This window comes from Pelecanus crispus, chromosome 1, assembly GCF_030463565.1.
Source record: "Pelecanus crispus isolate bPelCri1 chromosome 1, bPelCri1.pri, whole genome shotgun sequence".
NCBI lineage: Eukaryota > Metazoa > Chordata > Aves > Pelecaniformes > Pelecanidae > Pelecanus > Pelecanus crispus.
The window spans coordinates 15863056-15875269 of record NC_134643.1 but is presented as its reverse complement, the minus strand read 5'-3'; the positions used below and the strand labels follow the sequence as shown (position 1 = coordinate 15875269).

General features: G+C 38.4%; 1 protein-coding gene across 7 annotated transcripts in view; it reads left to right on the top strand.

Annotated features, from left to right (window-relative positions):
• Positions 1-12214, top strand: part of ATXN7L1 (ataxin 7 like 1) — a 120358-nt gene that overhangs the window by 83497 nt on the left and 24647 nt on the right. For all 7 annotated transcript variants that reach the window (XM_075712568.1, XM_075712552.1, XM_075712595.1 and 4 more), the window contains 2 exons: positions 887-1109; positions 10850-11133. In XM_075712568.1, the coding sequence (XP_075568683.1) occupies positions 887-1109; positions 10850-11133 (507 nt within the window). The remainder of the gene's footprint in view (positions 1-886; positions 1110-10849; positions 11134-12214) is intronic.

The following is a 12214-nucleotide window of genomic DNA, read 5'->3' as shown; positions in this document are numbered from 1 at the left end:
TTAACGATATCAGGGATGGGACATTTAGATTTTAAAGAATACTAATAATAACTAAACCCAAACAATTTTGCTGAAGTCAGTCTGTCCTGAAGCCTGTTCTCCTGTCGCGGGGTCAGCACGGCCTTGCTTTCTGCAGTACTTAAGAGGTCTCTCGTGTACGCGTGAACAGCGCTTACACAAGGGCCTGACCTCCAGATGCAACGTTTGTAACTGATACATAAACTTCCTGCTTGTTTGCACTTGCCATTTTCTCTCTGTGGAAAAAAATTAGCTTTTGCCTTGATTGGTGCTTGGAGATAACCTCCAATCTATGAACCAGGCCTCTGGGAGGGCTGGGAGCACTGGACATTTCGCTACTTCTCAGTCTTCGGTTGTTTTCCTTATAGCTTCCTATTAAACTTGAAACCAAATAGTCATAAAGTAAACTGCCCAATAACCAGGTCACGTGAATTCTTCATAAACCATTACAGAAGCAATCTCATGTCTGTCACAGAGTATTTCACTGAGTCATCTGAGCTGTTGTTACATACTCTCCTCTTTCTTCTTTACATGAAAGAGCTGGGACGCCTAGTGTACCTCACACGGATAGTGATGGTTGCTTGTTGCTTATTGCTTAAAAAAGGGTTTGAGATTTCTTGGCAAAATTTTCTGGGAGATTATTGGCATTTATTTTACTATTTTTTACATTTTTCAGAGCACTTCACGGAGTTGATTTTGTTTAATTATCATTTGGCTTGATTACATTCACCACAGTAATGAACTGGTGTTCTTCGGAGTGATGAAATCATTGTAACTAGCACAGAGAGGAACAATTTCCTCTTCCCTGACTTCTTTTTTTCCTTTTAGCCTATGAAATGCTGTAAAACTTATTATTTTTCCATTACAGAACGAAGACACGGTTCAATGTGTAAACCTTCCCCTTCTCCAGCTTCTCCAGCCTGCAATTCCAGGACATCCCTAGTACAGATGAAACCGAAATCCTGTATCAGCGGCCATAACCCTGTCAGCAGCAACTCAAAGCCATTCAAAACGCCCAAAGACAATCTACTTACCTCCAGTAGCAAACAGCACACAGTCTTTCCTTCAAAAGTATCACGGGATAAACCATGGTAAGTACCAAATGTAATAGTCACAGAAGATGTTGGTATTAAAGAAATTAGTAAGTATCTCTATGTTCTAGTATCTCCCAGTTCTGTTTAATATCTTTACCAATGATCTGGATGAGGTGAAACCTCAGTAAGTGCACCCTCAGTAAGTTTGCAGATGACACCAAGTTGGGTGGGAGTGTTGATCTGCTTGAGGGTAGGAAGGCCCTGCAGAGGGATCTGGACAGGCTGGATCGATGGGCCAAGGCCAGTTCTATGAGGTTCAACAGGGCCAAGTGCTGGGTACTGCACCTGGGTCACAACAACCCCATGCAACGCTACAGGCTTGGGGAAGAGCGGCTGGAAAGCTGCCTGGCCGAAAAGGACCTGGGGGTGTTGGTTGACAGAGAGCTGAACATGAGCCAGCAGTGTGCCCAGGTGGCCAAGAAGGCCAACAGCATCCTGGCTTGTATCAGGAATGGTGTGGCCAGCAGGAGCAGGGAGGTGATTGTCCCCCTGTCCTTGGCACTGGTGAGGCCACACCTGGAATACTGTGTCCAGTTTTGGGCCCCTCACCACAAGAAAGACATTGAGGTGCTGGAGCGTGTTCATAGAAGGGCAATGAAGCTGGTGAAGGATCTGGAGCACAGGCCTTCTGAGGAGCGGCTGAGGGAACGGGGATTGTTTAACCTGGAGAAAAGGAGGCTCAGGGGAGACCGTATCACTGTCTACAGCTACCTGAAAGGAGGCTGTAGTGAGGTGGGCATCGGTCTCTTCTCCCAAGTAACAAGTGATAAGATGAGAGGAGATGGCCTCAAGTTGCTGCAGGGGAGGTTTAGATTGGATATGAGGAAAGATTTCTTCACTGAAAGGGTTGTCAAGCACTGGAACAGGCTGCCCAGGGAAGTGGGAATCTCCATCCCTGGAGGTATTTTAAAGATGTGTAGATGTGGTGCTTAGGGACATGGTTTAGTGGTTGACTTGGCAGTGTTAGGTTAACGGTTGGACCCAGTGATCTTAAAGGTCTTCTCCAATCTAAACAATTCTATGATCCTATGTATATTTCACAATCATAAAAAAAAAAAAATCCATATTCTCATCTTATCTAAGTTTACAGTTTAAGCCTCTGCATTTCCTAAGGGAGGAAACTGGGATGTTTTTAAATTTAAAAAAAAATATATAGGAAGAAGGAGGAGGACTGGGTTACTTCTCTGATGTTCCATCAAATGTGCTTTTCCAAGATGCATATAGCAAGTGAGATATTGACCCAGTTTGCTATCTTTAAGGTCCATCTTCCATTACAGTATCAGCCCTTAAAACTGATGCTTTTAAACAGTAGGATAATTTTTTGCAGAGTTCTTAATATTGGCTTAACTGATGTTTATGAAAACTTACTGGTTACAGTCATTTATCTTCAACAGCAGCTGCTGTTGGAGCTCGTTCTGTATTTTGATAATGTTTGATGCCTTATAAGAAGACAAGAAAACTCTGGCTGCAAAAATCACTATTTTGGGGGAGTCTTACATCATGTACTGTGATATATATACACATATAGGCTTTGAGACTGCCGGGCCCATCCTCCCGTGACTGTGATGATAGCAGCCGAATATCAAAAATGTAAATGAGAGCAGAACTGGGTCACTAATTATCCCATAAGAAACTGTTTTGTCTTTAGTTATCTGTAGAAAAGATGCTTTGTGATTAGGTCAGTAGGTTGGTGACTCAAGAGATCTGGGTTCAGTTCCTGGTTCTGCACAGGCTACTGTTACGACTCGGTCACCTCAGCCTCAGTTCTGTGTCTGTAAACTCAAGATAGTAGGACTTCCTTTTTCTTAAGTTTTATCTACTTACTGTGTAAAGATCCTTCCCTTTTATATGTAATATCTAATATAAGAAGGTCATGATTTTAGGTAGGGTTTCTGGACCCAACTGCCTTAAAGCAGTAAATAATCTAATGCAAACCATTCACCCATGAGACAAAGCATAAACTCAAATTATGTTAAAGTAATAGCTCACGTTGTCTGCCTGAAACATGTACTAGTTGGTATGATTTCAAAGAGAGTAGCTTCTGCCTAGCTGTAGAATTTACCCTGCACTGGAACAAACTTGAATCAAAATCTAATCTTCCTATAAATTTGAACCCAACATCTCTATAAGCATGATGACCATTCTGGACAATTATGGTATATAATCCTGAAAATAGAAAATCTGGATGTTTAGATTACACACACACATACACACAAATGAGAGAGAGGCTGTTCTAGTTAAGGTGTAAGTGCCTCATTTACTATTTTAAAAAAATATTCTTGACTGAATAGTGACCTTCTAAATGTTGGAGAGGAATTTTATACAAGAGAGGGGTTTTTTTAAGTCTAATTAAAAGAAAATCAGAAAGGACTTCAGAGTATTAACACTGTTGACTACAAACCTGTTTCTTGTCCTCGTGTTAGAGACAGCAACTTACATATCCACATTTCAGCATACTAACTGAATCTATAAACAATATCTTCCATTCTGGCAACAGATGGCATTCTGTCAGTCAGTAAAAGCTGGAAGGGAACAAAATAATTCAGCATTTCCACCAATCCCCTTTCCCTTTATTGGGAACATCCCAAACATTTACTGATGATTAACAAGGTAGATTTAGCTGTTTAAAACTGTTGTACTGCCCTGTTAATACTTTGGCAATGAATCTGTCAGTACCTATGAAATACCCAATTCTTGCAGCTCTGCTGGGAGATAATACTGTAGTTGTGTTTACCAGTGGGGAAAAATGAGGCGTATAGTTGTTAAAGATATTGTAATCATCACATAACATATACGAGCAGTCTGAAGTGGAGATCAATGAAATTGTCTTTCAAAATTTAGTGTTAAGTGCCTTAGATTACATGACTTGTTAAAGAAGAAAATCAGTCTGATAATCATCACAGGTTATAGAGAGCTGGCAGCTGTTACAGAAGAAAGTGTTTGTTCCTATTCGATTAGTGGATTATAATTTTTATTTGGAATTCTAGAAAATATTCAGCAGGTCTGATTTTCTTAAAGGAGAAATGGTTCATAAAATCTATTCTTTTTTAAGATAAGGTTATATCTTCCATTCAGCTGTCTGTACAAGCCATAGAATTTCACCCACGTATCTTTTAGAAAGAAATACTCAATTGACACAAATGCATTTGTCTCAAAAATGCAAAAGGATTCATCATGTATCCAAGTGTGTTGTGGTTTGTCATCCTCAGAAGCTTCCAGTTACTCAGTGCTTTTGTCTGTTACATTGTAGTCTCGTACCACAAATATTCACTTGCCATAGGTTCTTCCAGACAGTTATCAATTCGGAATTGTATCACTTGTAATGATTGCTTTCCAGACCTGGAATAACCTCTGTTGTGCTTTCCCGATTCTTTCATACAGCATCTCTTTTAAATTTTAGCTGTTACAATTAGTAGCAGTATTTCAGCAATGATTTCAGCAATGGCCTCTGCAACAGCATGGCCCAGTAGATCTGTCTGTTGGCCTGCCTGCCTGCATGTAGACGCAACTCTTCTGTTGTTTAATTCATTATAGTTTTGGTTGAGTCATCATCTTAAACATTGACTGAGTAGCTCTTTCTCTTCTTCACATCCTGTGTTGTTCTAAGATGCGCTGCAGAGGTTCAGGTTGCTCCTCGGCTAATGCTGTAAAAAGCGTGATCAGAATGATCAGATGAAAGAGATCTGCAATTGTGTCATTTTTGTAGCCGCTGTTTTAGTACTTCCCTTCTTGTAGTTGGCGTACGAAGGATTATTGTGAATACATCATCCAGAAATATGTTCAGCTCTGATTTTTTTCCTCTGTATCTCTCTAACATCGTTGCTATTAATACAGCAGTACTCAGAGACTGGAGCAGTGCTGGAGCACCACTGCGCTGTGCACAAGATAAATGTGAACCATTGTTTTCTGAAGCTTGCAGTCGAGGCGGTAAGAGGTATAGCAAAAGGGTAGAGAGTAGAGAGAAAAGGCAAAGAGTAAGGTGATTGGTAGTAATAACAACAATAATGAACAAGCAACCATAATTAATAAGAATACCCCAGATGCTTCCCCTTTATAAAAGGCATGCCTGTGGCCGGGAGCTCTCTCCCTCACTGCTGACCTGCCCAAAGGATGACGCTTCGCTTGCTGTGCCCCAGCACAGCTTCTGAGCCCTGCCCTGGAGGATTTTGGTGCTGTGATGCTACGGGATGTTCATTTCCACCCACCCACGATCCTGAGGCAGCGTAAAATTGGGGTAAAGTGTTAAAGTAAGCTAGCCCTGAGATACCAGCTGAAGCAAGTCTCCTTGACCTCCCTCCACAAGGATTAGCTGTTGCCTGCCAGAAGTTCTGAAAATGAAGCAAATGAGATGGAAATTATGTGGTTTTCATCAGCACATAGAAAACTAATAGTCTTTCTGTAAACAGACATAGGATCCCAAAGGTATACCTATGGGTAATCATTTAAAATTTATAATGTCACTTTTCAAAGTTTTTTTTAAATCATCCCTTAGTCTATTTCTTTGTGTTAGGAAATCATTCATACTGAGGTTGAGAAGCTGAAGCTAGTCGAGATTTAACGGTATTCCTAATGCAGCATGGAATTGGAAACAAAATTCAGCAGAGTTAACTTGGACCACATATTCTAACCACTAAATCACAAATATTTGTTACATTGTAGAGGCAGTCCCAGCAATGTAGAATAGAATGATGGTTTATGTTTTTAAATGTTTGTGAATTTCTTTTCTCACAAATTTGAGAAGAGCTGAATGAGTGGCTGAGATTTTAGAATGAATATGGTTACAAGTGACCCAAAAAAAACCCAGCAAAATTACATAACAGTAAGGAAAAATAATTTTTAAAAGACTGAAGAAAGGAAAACAGAGGTAATAAGGAGCCCCAGGTATGAGGGGTGTTGTGACACACTACAGTTATTTTTCGTGCTGGGGAATGACAGTGACAAGCAATGGCTTGGAACTAAAAAAAATTGCCACAAGATACTTAGGAGGGAAATTCACTCTTGTTTTAGGAGTTTGTCGCAGGTTCTGCTGAAGGAGTAGTTAGAATAGAATATTTCAGTTGGAAGGGACATACAATGATTATCTAGTCCAACTGCCTGACCAAGAACATGAGAAAACAGAAGGAAATGAGTTATCTTATCTGAAAAAGAGAATGAGCTTTTGAAGCCTGTCATGTAGCCCCCAGATATTTTTGTAGCCTTTTTCTGGTTCCCTTCTAATTCATCAACATTGGTGTTGAACCACTGGTCAGCAACACTGGAAGCCATATTCCAGTATCACTATAACCAGGGATGTGTAAAAACTAAATTTGCTCCTTAATCTTATTTGCCATATCCCTTTTTTAATATAAACAATACAATAAAAGCTCACAGTGCTTATCCACTGTGACCACTAAATGTTTTTGTCACTATTTTCCAGTATGTTGTTTCCCTGTATTTCACTGCAGACTGAATAGCTTTTTATTTCATGTGTAACTTTACATTTGCTTGTATTAAAATATCTTTTTGAATTAATGAACTTTACCAAACACTCCATGCTGCTTTTTATAACTGCCTTTGTGTCTTCATTATTTAGTTTCCCTCAATCCTGATTCCATCAGCAAATGTTATCACCAGTAATCTTATATTTATTTCTAAAGACCAGTGAAATTTTCAGTCATGTCAGACTTGGTAATGATGGCTAAAAAGCCCCCTAGCAAGCACCCTTATTGAATGATAATCTCTGAGAAGCTAGTTTTTGATTTTATATTGTTTAACATTTGCTTTTAAACTGTTCTTATTTGTGTTTTATAATGCCTTTCAAAAGTCGGAACATTTTCACAGTTATCTTTGTCAGCTTAACTGGTAACCTCATCAAAAAGTGAAACCAGATTTTTTTTGCCAAGATCTGATTTTCAGCAAAACCATGTGAACTAATTGTTTATCAGTTTATTTTTATTAGTTTTTCCATTATTTCTCCCAAGACACTCTGGTTTGGGTTTTCAGTGTGGATGCAACAGCAGCACTCAGCTAGCCTCTCTAAGTTGCCAAATATTCCAGGATTCAATTAGGAATTAATATGCTGAGACCCAATATCTCTCCAACTCTTTTGGAACACATGCCACATTATTCAGATTTGCTTATGTAAAAAAAAAAATCATGGTTTTTCAACTGGCACTTTACACTTACTGAGGGAATCAAAACGCATTTTTATCTGATTGGAGAGCGTTATCATGCTTCCTTCTTAGTACAGAAGAAATACTGAACATTTCTGTCATTTTTGCATTGCTGTTTTACTGTCCTTGTGGTAGATACTGCTATTATTATTATAATTTATTTTGTAAAAAAAAAAAAGTAAACTTGTCTTCACTGAATACAGATTTTTCTCACCTATCTTTGGCAATCGTCTGTACTCCCATTTTTCTCATTTTTACTGATTGTTGTGTGCCCTTCCTCAGTTTTTATGTTTTTTTGCATGTTGTTTTTCTAATTGTCCCTTTCAGTAGTTCTCTTTAATAAATCTAAACAGGCTCTTAATTAAAAAATTCTTTTTAAAATATAGTAAATAAGTTGAAGCACCTTATTTTTTTATTTTTTTAACAAACTTTTTAAAGAAATCTTCAATTTTCACTCAAAAAACTCAGTTTGGGAAAAGAACTCTCCTTGACCATCAAATATAAATATAAGCATTTGTGTTTTATGTACCTTTTTAGTCCTTAGTAGTTGACCATGGTTGCTGGTCCTGTGCAGCTTCCAATTTGCAGTGTGGTTATCGATTCATCTTTGTGTGTTATGCTAAGATGAAACTAAATTTCCTTAATGTTGAACGCAATACCCACTTACAGTACAAAAAAAAAAAAAGAGAGATTATCATCTGTAGCTTCTAAAATCTCAAATAATTTACTGTAGACTGCCAGGAGTCCTATAGAACGTGTGTCTTCAAATACTGGAGTATTTTTCTTTTTTCTTCTACGTGGTGATGAAATGCATAATGAAGGTTGACTTTTTGATCTGTAACAAAACTAAGCAAAAATATTCCCTCCCCTGGGCTTTGTTCATTATCACAGTGATCCATCCGTGTATGCCCTAGGATTTGAGGTTCTAAGCACTGCAAAACAGAGAAACTTTTTTCTTATTAAACGTATTTTGCTACTAGACCAGATAATACACTTGACCCCTTCCGTGTGTATCAGCACTTTGCATTAAGATAGATCTTAGAAACTGGGCATGAAGATTTGTGCATATGTTTTGATGTAGTTTTTATATAGTAAAACTACTCGATCTAGATTAAAAAAATGCTCCTGTTTTCAGAAAATGTAATTGCCATTTGTGTAAAAGCAAAAAAAATTAATTCCTACCCTGAGATGTTATAAGTAGTGCCTGTCATTTAACTTAATAAATTCAGGGCAGTTTAAAAAAGTAGAGGATCAAATCCTCTCTTTCATAGTTCCATGTTTGCATTGTCATTGAAATACTTAATGCAGTTCTGGTCTTGTGAGTAAGTTAAATTTTTTTGCATCGTTACTGGCCGGCGCTCTACATTTTACTTCAGTCAGATCTGCATTCTGACTAGCTGACTGCTGTATTTATGGATGTGGAAGTTTCATATCATTTAATTCCAGCTCCAGAATATGTGTCGGTGTCTAAATCTTCTTTTTAGTTTTATATACATGTTGTTTATATCAAGGTTTGTACATTTTTCTATGTTAAAATAGCCTTAGAACAAAGATTAACAATTTTCCAGTATGGCAGAGTCCGCTCCAGCCACACATGCTGCACTTTCTGCTTATCAGCTATGGAGAAACAGCGGTTTTGTAGTAGTCCACAAAGGTCTCAAGACAGATATTTTGTACCCTGCTTCTGACATTGCTGAAGGGTGTCCCATGGAGAATGCCATCTCAAAGTCATCTTTTTCCGATTGTAGAAACTCCACACCTGCTAATCATTCCTTCCGTAGGAAGAATGCAGCGAAGGCGCCATTTTTCAGACACAAAAGATGGAAATTATGTGAGACTCGTGAACGGGGGGAAGCCCCAAACCGTACAGCGATGTGCAGACGGGCAAATGTTGTCTGTTCTGGGAGGCTGGCCACAGTGTGCTTGGTCTCCGGCAAGAAACTCTGCTTACCTGAACTGCAACGTGCCAGTGTACTTCTGAATATATACTGATTTAAGAGCAGTTGTGTATTTAACAAACATCAGGAGTAACGCACTTGTAGAAGCTCTGCACTGCCATGCGAAATTACTTAAGTGATGTGCAAGAAGCAGATTGTTCTTTGAGTACAGTTTGCTAAGGAGTGATTTCACACTCTTTATAAATATGTTTAATTTTACATTTAAGTGTGTACATCAAGTTAAACCTTTAAGATAATAATAGATTAAAGAACCCCTGAGTTTTAAGAATTTTTTCTGTGTGGGACAGCCTTCTCAACTGTCACCTTTATGCTGGGGATTAAAATTACGGAGGTTAGCTTAGTTCTGAGCAATTCAGAAAGGAAAAGATAGGAATACTGTTAAGGAGACTCCCATGATTCTAGATGAGAAATTTGTTTTACCTTTTAAACATCACCATTGCATTTGTGTGTAAGAAAACTTGTGTTTCTTTTGTTTGCTCAGTGTGGAATGATAGCCTGAAAATTGTGGGGTTTGCATGATCCATGTGTGAATTTGCTTACGAGGCAGATAGTCAACTATTTGGCAAAAGCAATTTCTCAGGCAGTGTATGGGAAGAACTGAAGAAGTAAGATGTTTTCATTTGCAGCCCCCAATGAAGCCTGGGCTTAAAGCTCTGAGAATTTAGTTTTTTATATTAATGTTTTTTTCTCTGGGTTTGTTTCAGTAGGAGGGGTATATAATTTATAAGTTATATATTAATTGGTAGTCACAAGACATCAAATTTTGGAGTTGTTGGGTAGGTAAAAAGCAGCTATCATTGTTGGATATTTCCTCATGCAGATAGGAGCCAGAAATGTTAAAATAATGTTGGAATTGAAAATCACTTGTCTCAATCTTTTTTGCTGCCAAATTGAGGAGGTAACATTTGTTAGTGCCACAAATATGCTGTGGTGGTAGTTAAGTTAGGAGAAGTTAGTTATTGCAGACTTTGTTCTGAAAAGGGCCAGCTAAGCTAACAATTATATTGGGAATTTTTATTTTTAAATTCATAAGATTTTATTAAAAATACATTTTAGTACTGCTCAATTCATCAAGGATTTTAATACTTTTAAAGGGACCGCTGTTAAGATGCCTGTGCTTAAAATCTCTTTTCTCCTTGTTTCCAGAACTTGTATGTCATTCAGACACATCTGAACAAATGAGTTATTTCTGTGTTTGTTTAAAAATATTAATATTGTTAGCAAACTACTTTGTTATCATGGTGAGTTTAGTACAGCATACACACATCTGATATGTGCTTGTGTTAAAGGCATGAGACCGTATATGTAAGGGCGTATGTTTTGCTTAGTACCAAAGACTTATTTTGTTTATGAATAGTAGGGGATTGTACCTTAAAAATAAAAAAAATACAAAGGTTCGTTTTCATAATTCTGTACATTGCCAGGCTTTACAAATGCCTGGTTCTGTAAACATTTGATTGAACAAAAATAGTCAATAATGGTACTAAGTATTTCATTTTAGTCTGGTCTGAAGATACTGTGTCACTTGCATCAAAATTTTTATATATATATCTGTGGAAGGAGATTAAGTAACTGTAAGTCTTTGGTACAGAGAATACAACTTGAAGATTTTTCTTTGGTTTTGCAGCGTTCCTGTTCCAGTAGTCAGTCTAGAGAAAATTCCTAACCTAGTGAAGGCAGATGGTGCCAATGTTAAAATGAATTCTGCAACCACTACCACCATCACCTCCTCCTCAGCCTCTTCATCCACCATACCTGCTCCAACTTTGGTTAAATCTGGTTTGACATCCAAGTCAGTGCCACCGTCACCAGAAAAGATTCTGAATGGCAAAGGAATTATAGCTCCATCAATAGACAAGAAACACCAAAATGGCACTAAAAGCAGTAACAAGCCTTACAAAAGACTTTCAGGTAAGTGATATTGTAGCTCGTCCTTTGAGGTAGTCCGTCTTTCTTCATTAATATTTCTATAGCTCAGAAATAGTGTACTAATAAAATGCTGTAGCCTGGTTTTGGTTTGATTTTTTTACTGCAAGATGACAGTTTGCATATATGAAAAAGAAAGCTTTCACACTTTTAGCATGTGTAAAATATTTTCAAAGTACACATTCTGTTTAGCTTGAAATTAGAGTGTTTAATGGGTTTCTCAACTGGCCAACAGGCCAAATACAAGTTTTTAAGGAAGTAAATTCATTAAAACAGAAAGGCAGAAGGCTTCCTCAAGCCATTATGTAATTTGAGTCTGTTTACAACAAAAGAAAATGTGCCTTGGTTGGGTGACTTCAGTATAGTCATGATCAAGTTGAACAGTTGAGGTTTAAGACATTGGATTATCCACCAAGTCATGATTTTTTAAAGAATTGTCTGTCGGTTTTAAATACTACAAAATTCTAAGAAGATAGGGGAAATGCTGGGGAAGTCTTAAAAGTCATAATTCCCTCCACCCCTCTCCCCCTGTGATTCACACATGAGTGAAGACGTTTGTAGCATGGGGATCTCAGTCTTTCTCGGGAAGACAGGACGGCGGGGTTGAGGGAGCAACATTAAATGTGGAAATGCCCTGGATGGTTAGGCAGGGCAGTATTGAGGATGTACGTCCTCATGCACATCTGCCACCGAAGCACAGAACGGCCCATCGTGGGAGGGCAGAAGCTCTGTTAGAAAGGTTGCTGTCCATTCAGAGGAAGAATTATTTTCCGTGGAGTTCCCCGGGGGTGACGCCTGCCAGCTGTTGGGCGGCAAGTGGAGAATTTGCCCCTTAAAGCTTGAAAACATATTTTTGTTCAGAATCAAAGGAAAAGTGTTTTGAGGGATTTTTCTTCCGCCCCCCCACCCCCCCCCCCCCCCGAGTAACTGACTCAAGTTTACGGCTTCAGAAGCTGTGCAGGGTCTATTCATCAGCTGGCAGTACTTTGTGATTTGGGCAGGAACTTCTTGTGTGTACTGAAAAGCTAATTTTGCTAACGGCAGCATGATCTGCATTAGATCGTCA